Raw genomic sequence first — 17,083 nt, 5'->3', positions numbered from 1 at the left:
GTGGCTTGGACAGCATTATCAGCCTTTCCTGTAGTGATATGTTGGATAATAGCCCTTTTGTCAGTAGAGGTAAGCTTGGATGGACGTCCTCCACAAGAGTTTTCCTTGTCTGGGTGGCTTTCTTTGATGAACTTGGCCACAGTGGACTTGCATATTCCAGTTCTAGAGGAAATTTGGCGAGCAGAGAGGCCAGCATAAGACAGAGAGAGGATATTATCTCTTTGAGCAGAGGAGATGGCTTTCATGGTGATTATGACTATGATACATGAGATATTCTGGTTTATATAGTTAGATATAGTCATAAATAACATAATGACACCACTTTATAATTTATATAATAGTGGCATGATTTTTATGGTGTCATAAATAATGATTTATATAGTTTTAATATACACTCAAAAAACTGTCCACATGAGTCATCATTTTATAAGCCTTATATCTCCACCATATCTCCGCCGATTCCCACGGTGTAGGGCTCAAATAAAAGCCCTGAAGCCATACTACAATGTGGTATAAGTATGTCCTTGAGGAATTTGTTCATTCTCACACAATATCATAGATAGTGAAAAATGTCAAAACATGCGGACAGTTTTTTTGAGCCACTGTATATGGATGTACGAAGGTGTACGGATCCGAACCGATAGTGGACTGGAGGACTGCAGGCATGGATAAGGGTATGGAGTCATGGATAAGGGTATGGAGGTCCGGATGTGCATCCGGAAGGCGTGGGAACATCATCGGACGTAGGTCCAGAATACGGGATATGACACAAAGGCTGCTTGATCGTGAAAAGGAAGAAGAACTCCAGTCAATGTATGCATCATTATCCCGCACATGCAAATGCCTGGAGCCTTTGAGACAGAAGTTCGAGGAACACGTGAAAAAGGCAGGTCTAACTGCTGTTGTGACTCTCTTGGGCGAAGAGGGCAATAATTCATTGGATCCCAAAGCATACATCGACACGCTACTTGAGGTCTGTTGCAGGTACTCAGGATTTGTTACGAGGATCTTTGGTGGAGAGACTGGGTTTGTCGCTTCACTCGACAAGGTGTGCAGAGAGTTTGTCAATCGCAATGCTGTGACGGGTTCATCAATGACAAAATCACCAGAACTGCTCATCAAACACGCAGATGCATTGCTTCGCAAAAATAACAAGATGACTGAGTGGGACCTTGAAGCTGCTTTGAGCGATGCAGTAAGCATCTCAATTGACGGCCCCTTGTTGATTTCTCATTTGTGTCCACAGATGGTGCTTTTCAAGTACATCGAGGATAAAGACATCTTCCAGAACTTCTACTATACGAAATTGTCCAAGCGCCTCTTTCATGGCATATCTGCATCGGATGAGAGTGAGGCGAGCATGATCTCCGAGTTAAAGGAGGCTTGTGGTTTTGAATACATTCAAAAGTTGCAGAAAATGTTCACAGGTTTGTTCCCATGATGTTCCCATGTTGCTCACTTTTCGATCGCTTACTTGTTAGATATAAGTCTCAGTAAAAACCTTACTGACGAGTTCAATGAACATATGCAAACTCACGATGAGATGAACATGAACTTTTCCATCATGGTTCTTGGTTCGAACTCCTGGCCTCTCAGCGCACCAAAGGGCGATTTCATCATTCCTCCTGAGATCATTCGTACGTACGACCACTTCCTCGGGTACTTCCAGACGAAGCATTCTGGTCGCCAGCTCACTTGGCTCTGGAATCACTCGACGAACAAACTCAGAATGAACTACCTCAATCAGAAGTACATCCTCATGACCAGTTCGTACCAAATGGCAGTTCTCCTCCAATACAATACACACAAAACGTCATCACTGGATGAGCTGATGACTGCGACGGGTATCAACAAGGATGTTTTATCGCAGGTGCTTGTGCTCCTGGTAAAGGATAAGATTTGATTAACGAGGACACCAATCAATATGATCTGAACCCAAGTGTGTCTTACTTCTTTGAAGTTATTTCGCATTCTCGCGATGCTCATACCTTCTGTCAGACTTCAAGTCGAAGAAAACCCGTATTTCCTTGAATCGGCCGATTAAGGCTGAGGTGAAGGCCGATAGCTCGGAGTTGTCTCAAACTGTCGAGAAAGACCGTAAACACACGCTTGAGGCCACCGTTGTTCGAATAATGAAGGCAAGGAAGACGTTGAAGATCCAACCCTTGATTCAAGAAGTAGTTTCTCAACTTTCGCAACGATTCACCCCTAAAATTCCTGATATCAAAATTGTCAGAGCTCCTTGTTTCGTCGTTGCAATATTGGCTGATCCGGCTTTTAGGTGATCAATGAGCTTTTGGATAGAGAATACATCCAACGCATGGATGGAATTACAGATGCATTTGAATACGTGGCATAGTTTTTGTCCTCGGTCAAGATAACCGAATCATCCTGTTGTAACTAATGTAATGTACAATAATGTGTAATCTATGACTATCGGGGGCAGTTCAGTGAAGTAACTCGGGATATCTGCTACGACACCATAGTTCTCTAGAGTGGTCATCTGCCTTGTCTTCTTTGCTGATCTATCTGAAATTCTGAATCGACGTCATTAACAGTAGGGAGATGATCATTGACCCTTACAGAACCTATTGCTCGGAGGATCTGCATGCTGAAGCAGCACACTACAATGTCTAGTCTCATGCACCTAGAAGATAAATGCTTGATGTTGGACAACACTGAACAACCATACATCGCCTGGGAAACGGGGGCAGCTGGTACTATCTGCATCGGGTTGACTGTGCATGCTATGTGAGCATTAATCAATGATATAAGAACCTGCGCGTACTTGTGAATGTTTTTGTTAGCTTACTTCGTTTGCAAAAGTCATGGATACCTTTATGACACGCATCATTTCTATGTCTGGCGGAAAGTCGCCTCGTGAAGTCTGAATTGAAGCAGTCCCCAGAGAGGTCGAGAAAAGAGCACCTCCATCTGATTGTGAGGAGACATAGGGACTGGAAGAACAGGATGCTCACGCAGAGCCCCGCTCATGTCCTTCAAGTTTAGACGATGGTTGACGAACTGTAGGCATGCGTCGCATAAAAGATATCCAGTCGTGCAGTGTTTCATGTTTTGCGAGAAAAAGAAGGCTCCCACTAGAAAATGGTTTAGCGAGAATGCTAATTTCCTGGAGGCGACTTGCTCCCTCACTTTCAGAACTCTCACTGGTGTCGTATTCAGCACCCCGGACAGCGACCTGGGACTGCCTTCATGTCATTGAGGATCACCAGGAATGTTCATCAGGATCAAATCACGAAAGAGAACAATATACAACACTTATCGCGAGACGGCATGGAAGAACTCGAAGAAGAACTTGGGTTTGGCGCATTGGTTAGAAGTAATACGGGTAATGATCGTATCCGAGGATGACGAACGAAGACGTCAATCGGAAGATCAAAGCTACTAGGCAACAATTTGCGGTTATAATGAGGAGCAGAGTGATGGAGATCGCAAGGCAGAAGAGCTGCTTGAGATTAATCGGATGGATGTGTTCAATGGGTCCAGTGCTGTGGAAAGCTCATTGGATAGTGATGGAACGCAGTTGACATTGAAGGGCGGATGAGCGGTAAATGTACTAGTTGTGGGTGTCCGTCCGACGTTCGTCTCAAGTCGTGCACACAAGGTTGAAGAGGGTTGAAGTTGCAGTCAGTAGTACTTGTAGAATGATGCATATGAGCTGTTCTCTTCACACCATATGGTCCAGACTCCACATATCAAAATAAGACAGAATCGTTTGGCGCCTCGCGAGGTTGGCCAAAGATATCCAGCTGAAGATATTACGCATTTAGCAAGAGTAAATATGTAACCCATACTTACTATGCATGAGGAACTGAGCTTGCCCTGCGAGATGTGCTTGAAGCTTGAAGTTCAGCCTGTGTTAGTTGCAGTGTGCACCATGCTTGAATTCACATCGTAGGTCGTGCGTCAGCATGCTCCCGGCAGCGTTGCGGACCTTTGAAAAATGTCGATGGGCTGAGCTCGTGAGCCCAAGCCCCTTCCGCGTACGCAGTGTTTCTACTGCCAGTGGCCAGCCACTGTAGTACCGTCAATGGTGCAGTTAGTATTCAAACACCGCTGGACATTGCATAGGCAAGTTAGCTTCTCGCGGTTATTGCGGTTTCAATTTCAAGCAATTAGCGCAGAACTTCAGCTGTCATTTGGGTATCTACTATCTGTTGACAGTAAACGAGCAGCGGGATGACGATGGCATCGATGATACCGAGGATGCCGAAGGGTGGCAGGGAAACTCACGTTAAAAACTATGGAAATCAACATACGCAAGAGCAGCTCTGAATGTGCGCTATTCAACCATCTGTGCACCATCTTGTTGATATGTCCTTCAAGCCCAACCTCCCTGATCCAGACCGCATTCTCTATGCATCTCTTGTGCCCCGCCTGCAAACATTCGGTGACCTCGAGTCTGCATGCCGAACATGGGAGGACCATTTATGGGTGCAGAACACTATCCTATGTAAGGAGAAACAGATCACAGAGATGATTAAACTAGATGGTGGCTTGGGAAGGTGGTGCAGGCAGCTGTGGCGGGTGCGAGGGGGAGATTGTTGGTGCCAAGTACATTTCTTATTGTTCTTCATTTCGTGCCAAAAATGCATAACCAACTCGTGCTTACAAACTGATTTCTGGTGCAGATCTCACCTAAAAACTGCGCTGTCTTTATCGACGTTAGCAGGCGAGAACCATCTCCGTGCGTTGCTCCTCGCGCAAGTGGGTGCACAGTATTGGCATATGGCACCTGCGCATGCTATGGAGATGTTGGCCGTGTGCGAGACGCTTGGCGCTGGGATGGGCGCAAAGCAGACGAACGTGAATGGTGGAAAAGGGTGAAGGAAAAGAAAAGGAGAATGAGAATGACACGGACGGTGGTAAAGGGTCGATAGACAATGCCCCACTTTGCCTCTAGGTTGGCAAAAGATTCCTCGGTATGTTTCGTACTTCTCTTCTTTTATGTTGTGATGATCAAGCGCATAGATATTTAAGCGCGCAAATAAGCCGCACCGAGTAGCAAAGCAAGAGGTGTATAATTCTATGTGTCGGGGTGCGGTGGAAGGGAGGGAGGGTGAGGCGGCCTTCTGCGATGGAACCTGATGACGATGAAAATGGGCCTGCCGACAGTGAAGACATCAAAATGCAGGATCCAGATCCAGATCGGGATGTTGAGATGTATAGTAGGTGCCTGCATCTCGTTGTTCGTTTAAGGGTGATGGAGGGTGATACATCTTGGACACTGCGGGTTGGGGCTGACTGGACTAACCTTGCTAGAAGCACTTGAAAGTGGTTGATACTCGCAATGACACACATAACATACTCAATGCCTGATCGCATAAAGTTTACACTGCCATCATATAGCACATCAGCCATGTATTACATACAGTAATGTAGGTACTCCTGTAAAATAACGCTCAAGGCCAGCTTAGTAGACTTCCTCAAGTCACTGTATAGCCATTGCGCTTGGTGCGTGTTAAATAAGTTAGACCCCTCACTCGCAAGGTTAGTTAATAACATTGCAATCACTCGCGTTCAACGCTGATATTATCAACTTCTGGTTGGCAACACAAGTTTGGCTTACACAATAAATAGCCTACAGCACGAGTTTCCTTCGAATGTATCCTTTGCTACTCCTCCACTTGCAAAGACACAGCATCAGACGCCACGACCTCCACATCAACACAATCCTCAGCTCCAGCAACCAAGACAATTTTGACACCCTTCATGAGCTTGGAGGGTCAGCAAAGGAATGTTCGATCCCTATCCTACTTCCGGATGGCCGACAAATGTTCAGTGCACCTGACGTGACAAGACCGTTCAGCAATGGAATCTGCAGGAGAGTTTATATGCAGACTGATGAGGTTGAGCACATCTGATGTGAAGGAACGAGTTCTCACTGTTGGTGAAGATTTTATTATTATGGCGGCCTGAGCCCAAGGCCTGCAGAGGTTGAGACAGGAATCGTTTTAATACAACTCGCAGATGATCAGCTGCATCTACATTTCCGCGGACAACACACGACTGGCGACCGGGTCATGAACACGGATATTGAGCTTGGAGACCGCCAAACTTATGGTTGGTCACCCAAATATGTGTCACTCTGCAGTACCTGACATCCTTGTTCCGGTTGGGCCTGGGTGATAAGCGAAGCTCGTCGGGTGTATGTTTATCCGTTATACATCTTCTGGGCACCAATATTCTCTTGAAGATTGACCGAACCCTCGAGCATCTGGCCCAGTATGTGTGCCTATGGTGAATAAAATCGACGAAGGAATGGTCATGAACCTATGCAACTTGATGTGGGAGTCAAATGAGAACATAGGAATGCTTGCACTAGCGCCGCATCAAGACTTGTCAATGCCGCGTCAAAATAGCTACGCACAGATGAATATATGTCACAGATACCGGGGGCACGATGCACTCACCTGGCATCCCTTGCGCACCTTTATGCCTCATACCTGCACCTCTGTTGTCTCGCGCATGCTTATCCTGACGTCAACGAGTACTGAAAGGTGTTGTGTTGTGTTTTGGGAGAGTAGAGCTTTAAAGGAGTATGAGATGGTTAAAGTGCAAGGTACGTGTTACTTACTGGTCGATGCATTGCCTTGAGTATATATGCATCGTGAAACATGACTTGAATTAGATCGTTGGGGATCGCTGTTTGCAAACATCAAATCAATACAATAAGAACCTGTGAATGGACAATTAGCACCACCTCGTGGAAAGCATGCCTTCTACCTACAGGACATGAAGACTCGCCTGTCTTGCCAGCATTCCCCCAAGCAACAGACCAGTAGACAAACCATAGAGCCTGATTGATCCACCAGATAATGGTAACGAGCCATGGCTGCTAGATTCTTTGCAAGGTGGACCCACAAGGAAGTTTCGACCACAGCAAAATGGGAAGAGCCAATTATGAAGCACGAATTTGAAGGACACGAGGGAGCGATTCACGATTTTGCTTTCTTGCACGACAACATCGACATCATGAGTGGTTCAGAGGATGGCACTATGCGCAAGTGGAACTGCGACACGGGACTTGTTGTTGGGGAACCATGGAAAGGTGAAGGGGGTTGGATCTATGCACTGGCACTTTCACTAGACGGGAAGATAATTGTGTGTAGAGGAAGGACGGAAGCTTTCAGCGGTGGAATATAACGACTGGATGCGGTGGTAGTGAGTAGTAGCGGGTCGTCGATGAATGTTACGAGATCTGCGGAAATGAACAGCTTGAAGAGGATTAGTGAGAAGGCTGGAAAGGGCTCTGATTGGTGGCTGCGACAATGAGGTATCGAGACGTGAAAACCAACGAAGAGCGAATGGAAGGTCGAAAACGTTGCTGGTGTCCAGCTGTGAGTGATATATCAATGAATTTGATATCGGGGGTGGGTTCACGGATTCTTATCCTTCTCGCGCAACATGTTGTCTGACAGCTAGTAGCTGTAGGATAGCCTGTCGATGGCGGTGACATTACCAGGCAGTGCTTCGCAATTTGAATATTCTTCTGAAAGTGTGGAATGCCCTGCTTTTCTTCAGCCCCGCAGCCTCCTGAGTACTGAGTCCTCATTTCGATCAATATCACCCCACGTTGAACATGCCCCTTCCGTATTGCAAAGCCGATGCCCATTGTAAATGAGGCTATGGCCAGGATGGCTCGATATCCAACTGCGAGTCGCTTCCATCCTGTTGACTAATCAATGCATCATGCATCATGCATCAGCGCTGTATGGTGTGGATACCACATGTATGCTGTGATTTCCTGCTTTATAGTCCATTAGGACCTCACAGGTACTACATTTTTCGTGACCTCCAGTACAAATCTTACTCTCAAGTGTTAGTTTGAGTCCATCTCCCAGCCATATGTCAAGCTTCGTCCCTGGTCATTTTGGTGAATACTCTCCACCTTTGGGAGAGGAGCCGAGCCACCCAGAATGCCCCCAGGACCCAGGACAGGCAAACATTGTGATTAGTGAAATGCTACAAGTCGTTGTCAATAGTATGTGTCATCTATCTTTCATCAGCACGTACTGATGCTTTCCCAAAGCAATTCTGGCGACACTTTATTTTGTCATTACTCTGCTCTTTCGTTTCCCGACAGACTCAGTCCCAGATTCGCTCGATGATACCCTCCAAGCCTTGGTTGTGGAGCCAAGCCACCCAGAACAACCCCAGGACCCGAAAGAGATACACTTCAGTGCAGTGCAACATGTCGTCATTACCGGTATGTGATATTTACTTCCGCTCAGCTCGTATTAACTATTTCCCAAGCCATTCATGCGACTGATCTCACTCTTGGTCTCCGACGTATCCCCACTGGCTTCCATGTGGTGATAAAGACAGACGGTGCTGAATGCCAGACGAGCAACAAACCTGTACATGTAGATCAGGCTGTCGTCGAATGGACCGAGTCCATACTTCTGTATGTTGTCCTTCATCTCATCTTTCCTGCACGTATTGAGAAGGACTCTAGGCCGTGCAATCTATCTTCTAAAGTCCGGGTCAGCATGTATGCCTCATTTGAATTGGGTCCGATGCTCGGTCACGGAGAAGTCCTCCACACATTCGAGATCTCTGTCCGAGAATTGCTGGATTGCAGTGAAAAGTCACATCATTAGTAACGTCTTTTGCGAATAACATCTGACAGATGTTAACGAGTATCATAGCCATACTCTTTCAGCCCAAGCAGGGGGAAGTCGTGTCCCCGTGTACTTCACTATTCATGACACTGGAGCAGCGACTTTCTGATGAAAACGACGCCGTAGTTCTTTGCCCCGTGACTATTGTGAGTGATCAATGCAATCTAGCATTCTGATCCTGAGAGCTTGTAACGTGTAGCTTACATCACACGATATGGATGTGTTAGTACTAGAGACAGATGCCGGACATCATCTTCTCGCACAATACCGCAGGACGCGGAACAGTAAGGATATTGACCAATCCATAAACCACTTTGAACGCGCCTCGGATCTCTGCCCCATGGACCATCCCTACCGCCCTGCAGCACTGCTCAATCTAGCTATCACAAAGTTTTCAGTTGCCAAGCTGGCGAAAGACACCTCGACCTCGACATCCCTATCAATCTGTTTCAAGAAGCCCTTGATTTGTGTCCCATTGATAACCCGGACCGACCCATCACCCAGCTCCATCTTGCCATTGCTCTGCAATCTCACTTCGCGAAACGGGGATTTCCAATGGATGCTGATGCAGCTAGAGAGTTACTAAGTGAAGTCCTCGATGTCTGCCACGCCAACAGTCACATGTTCAGAGCAGCTTTGATTGCAATCGAAACATCTGCTCTGTATTCTGCTGAAAGCATTGATGCAAATGATCTTGGGCAGGAGCGGCCCACCACACCCATGCTTCCGTTATCGCCAGATCAACTTGGTCATCGAGCAGAGTGGTGTTCACAGAATGATGATCCCAGTGCCTTAGATGAAGTGATATCCCTTCATTATGATGCACTGGGATACTACAACACTGGGCATGCTTTCCGAGGGCAATTGCTAGGTAATCTGAGTATAATGCTGGAAATTCGCTTCAAATGTCGAGGCAATGACGAAGACTTGGACCAGGCTATAGTACTTCAGATGGAAGCGCTGGCTTTGCACCCGGTCGGTCACACAGATCGGTCCAAGTTATTAAATAACCTTGCCACTGAACTCTCCTCCCGCTTTAAGCACCGAGGCAATGACGAAGACTTGGATCAGGCTATCGCACTTCAGAGGGAAGCACTGGCTTTGTGCCCTGTCGGTCACACAGATCGGTACAGGTCATTAAATACCCTTTCCACTCAACTCTCCTCCCGCTTTGAGCACCGAGGCAATGATGAAGACTTGGATCAGGCTATCGCACTTCAGAGGGAAGCGCTGGCTTTGTGCCCGGTCGGTCACAGAGATCGGTCCTCGTCATTAAATAACCTTGCGAATCAACTCTCCTCCCGCTTTGAGCACTGAGGCAATGACGAAGACTTGGATCAGGCTATCGCACTTCACAGGGAAGCGCTGGCTTTGAGCCCGGTCGGTCACACAGGTCGGTCCTCATCATTGAGTAACCTTTCAAATCAACTCTCCTCCCGCTTTTCGCTTCGAGGGCAATGACGAAGACTTGAATCAGGCTATCGCACTTGCCAGGGAAGCGCTGGTGTTGCACCCGGTCGGTCACACAGATCGGTCCAACTCATTAAATAACCTTGCAAATCAACTCTCCTCCCGCTTTGAGCACCAAGGCAATGACGAAGACTTGGATCAGGCTATCGCACTTCAGAGGGAAGCGCTGGCTTTGCGCCCGGTTGGTCACAGAGATCGGTCCTCGTCATTAAATAACCTTGCGAATCAACTCTCCTCCTGCTTTGATCACCGAGGCAATGACGAAGACTTGGATCAGGCTATCGCACTTCAGAGGGAAGCACTGGCTTTGCACCCGGTCAGTCACATAGATTGGTCCAAGTCGCTAAATAACCTTGCGAATCGACTCTTCTCCCGCTTTGAGCACCAAGGCAATGACGAAGACTTGGATCAGGCTATCGCACTTCAGAGGGAAGCGCTGGCTTTGCGCCCGGTCGGTCACACAAATTGGTCCTCGTCATTAAATAACCTTGCGAATCAACTCTCCTCCCGCTTTGAGCACTGAGGCAATGACGAAGACTTGGACCAGGCTATAGTACTTCACAGGGAAGCGCTGGCTTTGCACCCGGTCGGTCACACAGATCAGTCCATGTTATTAAATAACCTTGCCAATGAACTCTCCTCCCGCTTTAGGCACCGAGGCAATGACGAAGACTTGGATCAGGCTATCGCACTTCAGAGGGAAGCACTGGCTTTGTGCCCGGTCGGTCACACAAATCGGTCCTCGTCATTAAAGTAACCTTGCGAATCGACTCTCCTCCCGCTTTGAGCACCGAGGCAATGACAAAGACTTGGATCAGGCTATCGCACTTCAGAGGGAAGCACTGGCTTTGCACCCTGGTCGGTCACACAGATCGGTCCATGTCATTAAATAACCTTGCGAATCAACTCTGCTCCCGCTTTTCGCACCAAGGCAATGACGAAGACTTGGATCAGGCTATCGCACTTCACAGGGAAGCGCTGGCTTTGCGCCCGGTCGGTCACACAGATCGGTCCATGTCATTAAATTACCTTGCGAATCAACTCTCCTCCCGCTTTGAGCACCGAGGCAATAGAGAAGACCTCGACGAGTCACGAGAGAATCTATGCTGTGCATTGACTCTGTTGACGCAACATGATCCTCGTCAATTAGTAGTTCATAACTCGCTAGCTAGAGTCTATCTAGCATTCCATCATTCGGGGCTTGACGGCACCAGAGCAGGCGAAGATACTGACAGTCTAAATTCTGCGATGCATCATCTCAAGGCAACAGCAAATGTTGTTTCCGGAGGCTCGCTTTCTCGCCTGCGAGCAAGTCTACGCTGGGTTCGCCATGCTAGTCAACATTCACATGCCACTGAGCTGGAGGCTTATGCAACTTCCGTGCAACTTCTGGACGCTTACATGTCCACGACGGCTTCAGTCTCGTCTCGTCATAATATCATGAAGGAATTCCCAAGTACACTTGCCGTGGATGCTGCATCGTGTGCTCTTTGTAGTGGTGATGTGTGTCGCGCTGTTGAGTTGTTGGAACAAGGCAGGACTATCATCTGGACCCAGATGACACGACTCCGCACACCTCTTGACAGCCTCCAGACATGCGGCGATCACGCAGCAGCCCTGGTGAAGAAATTCAGAGACCTCAGCTCCATCCTCGATAAACCTCCTGCGAATGATCGAGAAGCAACCCCAAGAGTCGATGTAGAAGCAGAAGAAGCCCGGTACAGACGTGTAGTGAAGGACTGGAATCGAGCTGTAGAAGAAATCCGGAAGATCAAAGGCTTTTCTCACTTCCTCCTTCCTCCCTTATTCTCCGATCTCCAAGATGCAGCTCGTGACAGGCCTATTATCATGCTCATCGCAAGCAAGTTGTCTTGCGATGCCGTTGTTATCCTGCACAAGCAGTCTCCCACTCAGATTCCACTCCCTACCAATCTTGAGAAACTCCAGACATGGCCAGATTCCAACGCAGAAGTACACCAGCGTTGACAACAGCCTTGGCGGAGTTGTGGGATGACGTTGTCCGCCTGGTGGTCGAAAATCTGGGTGGATTTGCACAACCACGCTCCCGAATATGGTGGTGTCCGACGTCTGTCTTCAATTTTTTGCCATTGCACGCCGCTGGCCAGTACTGGAAAGATGGACAGTTCCTTTCACAGTTCTACGTCTCTTCATATACACCATCGCTTACCGCGCTGATAAAGACTCGCAGACACGACAGGTCTCTCTCAGTGTCCTTTGCTGCCATCGGTCAGGATCGCCCAGCCAGTGCTTCACACACTTTGGAATGTGTGGAGCCTGAACTGGAATTGGTGCGGAGTCTTTTACCCCCTCCCCCAACCGTTTCCTTCACCAAGATAACGAGCGTTGATGCAACAAAATCGAGGGCACTGCGCGCGCTGCGAGAGAATACTTGGCTCCATTTTTGTGTCACGGGACACAGAAATATGAGGACCCCTTCCATTCAGCCTTTCTTATGCGAGACCAGCCGCTTTCACTCCTTGATATCACACAAACAGATCTGTCTTGGCATGAATTCACATTTCTTTCTGCCTGTGATACCGCAGTCGGTGACTATGATACTCCTGACGAAGTGATACACCTAGCGGCTGGCCTGCAATTCGCTGGAGTTAAGAGTGTCATTGGGACATTATGGAAGGTCGACGATAGTACTGTGCAGCGCTTAGTCGAGGCATTCTACAAACACTTGTGCGGGATGGCAAAATGAATTCCAAGCGAGCTGCCCTAGCGTTGCACAAAGCGGTCCAGTCGTTGGCTTACGACAAGGACATGCCCTTGGACCAGCGCATAGTGTTCATTTATATTGGCATATGATCAATTTCGTACGTACTCCAGCCTGTTGATTAACGCATTAATCTGATGACTTCACGTGTAGCATCAAGCCGTGGCTAGGTGCAGCCTGTTGCCAAGAACATAAATTTCTATATTTCAGACTATGGAACTGTATACCTCCCTGATATGTGCACCCAATGTAGACTTCTATTTGTATTTTCCAGTCTGTTGCCTCATCAGGAAAAACTTCCCGTGCTAACTTAGGATAAATTAGAGAAAATTTCAACAAAGCAGATAAACTGCCATATTTTAGAGCTAGACGTACATAAATGTCCTAGCCTTCATAACATAGAAAAAATTATGCAGCATTATAGAGTGCTATCTAAGGGCCACAAAACTATGCCTATCAATATAACAATTAACGAAAAAGTATCACATTCTTCGAGGACAGTGTTGCTTGTCCAGTGACGAGGTGCGACTGGTCCAAACTTCGGTATAAGATGCACACTGCGAGCAATGTTCGAAACAGGGATTACACTAGCAACTCTCTCGCCCGAACGAATGAAACGAGAAATTTTGTACATACCATGATGTGAGTCTGGCATTGAAGAAAACGGGGTGAACCATTCAATGTAAGCAAGGTGTTTTGGAGGTTGGGACATTGGAGGGAACAATGACAGCGCATCTCGTTGTTGGATAGAGAATATGGTGCGAATCTGACCAACGCGGTAGCCTGAATATTTATTTGTTGTATAAGTAAAACTAGTAAGACCCAGTCAATATCGAGCTTACCTTTGACACCCACAGAATCACCAGTACCGTCGTTGACAAGCGCAGTATCGAAACGCGCAGGCACTGCATCATCTCGTTGAGAGCTTCCAGCGCGACCAGGTTTAGCGTGGACACTATCAACGGTGACACATGGATCACGATGTCCTTGAGCATCGACGGAGACCCACTTGATCTTGTGGTGGACAGCGACTGAACGAAATGGCAGAACGACATTTGCAGCCAGGTCTTCAAGACGTCGACGGGAAAGGGTTTCGTTGAGATGGTTTTGCTGGGCAATATACCGAGCAAGAGCTTCGCGAAAGTAGATGGCTCCATAGTCCGAAATCAATCTTTGGATTGGGACTGCTTTTGCGCTTGGGTGCTTCGTTAAGGTTTGAGTGCAGCGAAAAGACAAGTCGGGTGGATGAGGATGGTGGGTAAAGGGATTGATGTTGAGTTGCCACCAAATAAATTTATCATGGCGCACAATCTTTTCTTTGCGCTCGAGCCACCGAGTCATCTGCGCAAACTCGTCCTTGTGGTTAGTGGCACGATAGGCATCTTTTGTAAAGTCTATATGAAGACGTTCCGTGTACTCTGTGTTGTAGTTATCTGTGGTGCCATACAAACGAATCATAGATGCGTAGTGCCGAGTCGCGTGAAGTTTCGGAAGATTGAAATTATTGCGAATACCGAGGTCCACAAAAATTTGCTTGTTGTCATGAAAGAGGGCAAGAGCTTCGTCGAGCAGAGACAATGTATTGGAACTGTGACACGGATACTGTGCCAGGTACAAGAAATCAAGGAGGCCACGAACAGCTCGCAAAAGACGAGCTGGATCTAGATTGCCAGGAAGTTGTATGTCGATAATTATGCCAAGGAGAAAACGGCATATCTGGGCATGTTCCGTGCCACTGAGACGAGAGAGGCTAGTAATTCCTTTCATAAATAAACGGATCTGGTGGTTCGGCGGTAGCCTTCGACACCGTGCATCAATCTCGGCTGATCCACATGCCTCTGCCAGCCAACCGAGAAGGTGTTTAACGAGTCCTTGATACAATTGGTGGAGGACATCGGGTTGTAACAGCTTGGAAAATGTTGACGTAGGGTAGTTTTTCCCAAAACGGGTGGACAATGGGCTTGATTCCCGCCTCGCGACATGCCTGAACAAATTCAAGGGCTCCAATGTCGATTGTGGCGAGTGCTTCAAGAACAGCATCAAAATCGCGTATTTCGAAGGGAGTTGTGCTACTCTCAAGCTCGTCAGGTGGGATATCACACTTTGGGCATTCTGTAGTCTTGATACCAGTAGCCAATAGTTGTTCGGGGTAATCACCAACAAAGCAAGCGAAGAGAGGATGACAATGGCGCGAGACACCATCCCCACTTTGCATCACTAGACCATCGAGACCAGCTTTTTCCAGTGGTGACAAGATATGAGACATGCAAGCATGATAAAGGTTTGCAGAACTTCTGCGACGTGAAGCCTTGTTGGTTATATGCTCAAGGTGTGTGGTGGGAAGATACCCGAGAAGGATTTGTGCGCGTCGGGACGGTTTTCGACGAATCTCTTTCGGTATATTACCGATAGTAAGGTAGACAGGGTATGCGGTTTTGTTACGGAACACAGTGACTTGTGTTTTATCAGTTGAAATGATGATGGGAACGATAGTTGCCCCTGGCCGCTGTTTGTCGAGCTTTTTCTGTTCAATATCAAGGTTAATTCAATGATTGAGCAAGTGATATGAATCTGTGTGAGCTCACCTGAGTACTCCAACACCATTTACCTGTGTGCATGTCGCCGAAATACCGAACTGTTTTATCTGCGTCTGTGTAATGGCGTTCTGGTGCAAACACAAGAAAGTCGGCAAAGTCTGGGTTGCCGTAGAGATCCTTGATACATTTGAGTATGTCGCGGTAGAAAATATCAAACGCTTCGCCCGCAACAACGACCTGTTCACGACGGAACCTCGGACGACCAGGAAGTTGCGTGTCGATGATACTATTAAGCTCCCTTGCGTTTTTGTAAGACAGACCAAGGCGTTCACTAACCTGTGAATAAAGATAAGTCACTTTCAAGTCCGTGAATCTTAAAACAAACGACCTACACCATCAATACTAAGCAAGTCCGAAAATGCTGTTGAGCTTGGGCCACGTAACTTCGCCCATTGCGCAACCTCCCAGTCCATTTGAGAGGCGAACGGAGCATAAGGATTTTCCGTGTTCAAGTTGTCGATACTGGAAGCATATGTAGCATTCACATTTCGAATTTTGGCTTGGGCGATATGCTGTCCTGCTTGACGATCAGGATAAGACTCGATGACTCTATTGTGATCTGTGATTTGCCGTTCAATCTGGTGGCGCGTTTCGCGGTCGATACTGCCGTCGTCGTGGTCCATAGGATCATCTACTTCTACCCCTGCCCATCCCTCATCCTCCTGCACTGGTGGCTCCCATTCGTTCTCCTCCCTACCATCTTCCTCATCACTGCTATTTCCGTCATGCTTGCCATTTCCATCATGTTCGGCGAATGATTGCAGGACTTCATCTTCGAAGTCCTGCATTTCTTCCTCGTACATATTGGCATGTGGTCCCTCAGGCACCTCAGACTTGTCGCGAGGTTCATCGAGAGGTTCGTCCAAATTGACACGAGTATGCGATTGCCGGTACAGCGCATGACAACGGGGATCACGGCTCTTAGCAAGGTGTTGACTGAGGCCAATAACAGTAAGGTTGTCGCGGGCACAGGCAGGGCATTTTGTCGACATTTCTAAGATGGGGTTGGGGGATACGACGACTGAGATGGGGTTGGGGGTAGACGACTGAGATGGGGTCAGGGGATGACAACTGAGATGGGGTCGGGGGATACGACTGAGATGGGGTCAGGGGTAGACGACTGAGATGGGGTCAGGGGATACGACTGAGATGGGGTAGACGACTGAGATGGGGTCGGGGGATACAACTGAGATGGGGTCGGTGTGTACGACGACTGAGATGGGGTCTGAGATGGGGTCGGGGGTTATGACTGAGATGGGGTCGGTGGGTGAGATGGGGTCGGGGGTAGAAACTGTTATGGGGGATGACGACTGAGATGGGGTTGGTGGGTATGACGACTGAGATGGGGTCGGGGGATAGAAACTGAGAGACGACTGAGATGGGGTGGGGGGAGGTTTATTCGGTAGGTGAAACGAAACTGAGATGGGGGTTGGGGGTTAGAAACGGTGCCAGTGCAACGGCCAAGCTAGTAAATTGATACTAAAACATTTGAGGGTCAGTCTGAGGTAAAAAAAAAAAAAAACAGATGAGCTCACAAGAACTAAAGTCAGGGCTCATAAAGTTGAACAGCCTCCGCCGTTGAAATGCACTACAAATTTGACGGTGCCCTCAAACTTTTCAACTTCCTCCCA

The 17,083-nt window shown here is 47.7% G+C and overlaps 4 protein-coding genes across 4 annotated transcripts; 3 read left to right on the top strand and 1 right to left on the bottom strand.

Moving 5' to 3' along the window:
* Positions 1 to 763: 763 nt before the first annotated feature.
* On the top strand, positions 764 to 2,359 carry DFJ58DRAFT_736223 (Cullin family-domain-containing protein; the record flags this gene model as incomplete). Its single annotated transcript, XM_041386762.1, has 5 exons — positions 764 to 1,195; positions 1,247 to 1,427; positions 1,482 to 1,766; positions 1,999 to 2,231; positions 2,282 to 2,359. The coding sequence occupies 5 exons, from the start codon at positions 764 to 766 to the stop codon at positions 2,357 to 2,359; spliced, it is 1,209 nt and encodes a 402-aa protein (XP_041235912.1).
* Positions 2,360 to 4,335: 1,976 nt separating this feature from the next.
* Positions 4,336 to 5,109, top strand: DFJ58DRAFT_847915 (uncharacterized protein; the record flags this gene model as incomplete). The annotated part of the gene is made up of 4 exons (XM_041393536.1): positions 4,336 to 4,526; positions 4,653 to 4,844; positions 4,925 to 4,943; positions 4,993 to 5,109. The coding sequence occupies 4 exons, from the start codon at positions 4,336 to 4,338 to the stop codon at positions 5,107 to 5,109; spliced, it is 519 nt and encodes a 172-aa protein (XP_041235911.1).
* Positions 5,110 to 9,530: 4,421 nt separating this feature from the next.
* Positions 9,531 to 12,840, top strand: DFJ58DRAFT_719475 (TPR-like protein; the record flags this gene model as incomplete). The annotated part of the gene is made up of 9 exons (XM_041384639.1): positions 9,531 to 9,890; positions 10,099 to 10,431; positions 10,456 to 10,570; positions 10,640 to 10,868; positions 10,934 to 12,086; positions 12,119 to 12,401; positions 12,433 to 12,454; positions 12,499 to 12,539; positions 12,581 to 12,840. The coding sequence occupies 9 exons, from the start codon at positions 9,531 to 9,533 to the stop codon at positions 12,838 to 12,840; spliced, it is 2,796 nt and encodes a 931-aa protein (XP_041235910.1).
* Positions 12,841 to 13,283: 443 nt separating this feature from the next.
* On the bottom strand, positions 13,284 to 16,255 carry DFJ58DRAFT_719474 (uncharacterized protein; the record flags this gene model as incomplete). Its single annotated transcript, XM_041384638.1, has 6 exons — positions 13,284 to 13,308; positions 13,329 to 13,638; positions 13,698 to 14,691; positions 14,762 to 15,379; positions 15,441 to 15,728; positions 15,785 to 16,255. 6 exons carry the CDS (start codon positions 16,253 to 16,255, stop codon positions 13,284 to 13,286), a joined length of 2,706 nt encoding a protein of 901 aa, XP_041235909.1.
* Between the last annotated feature and the right edge of the window lie 828 nt (positions 16,256 to 17,083).

This window comes from Suillus subalutaceus (assembly GCF_016647625.1).
Source record: "Suillus subalutaceus strain FC151 chromosome Unknown DFJ58scaffold_256, whole genome shotgun sequence".
NCBI lineage: Eukaryota > Fungi > Basidiomycota > Agaricomycetes > Boletales > Suillaceae > Suillus > Suillus subalutaceus.
The sequence above is the reverse complement of the archived record's forward strand: the minus strand, read 5'-3'. Positions and strand labels throughout refer to the sequence as shown.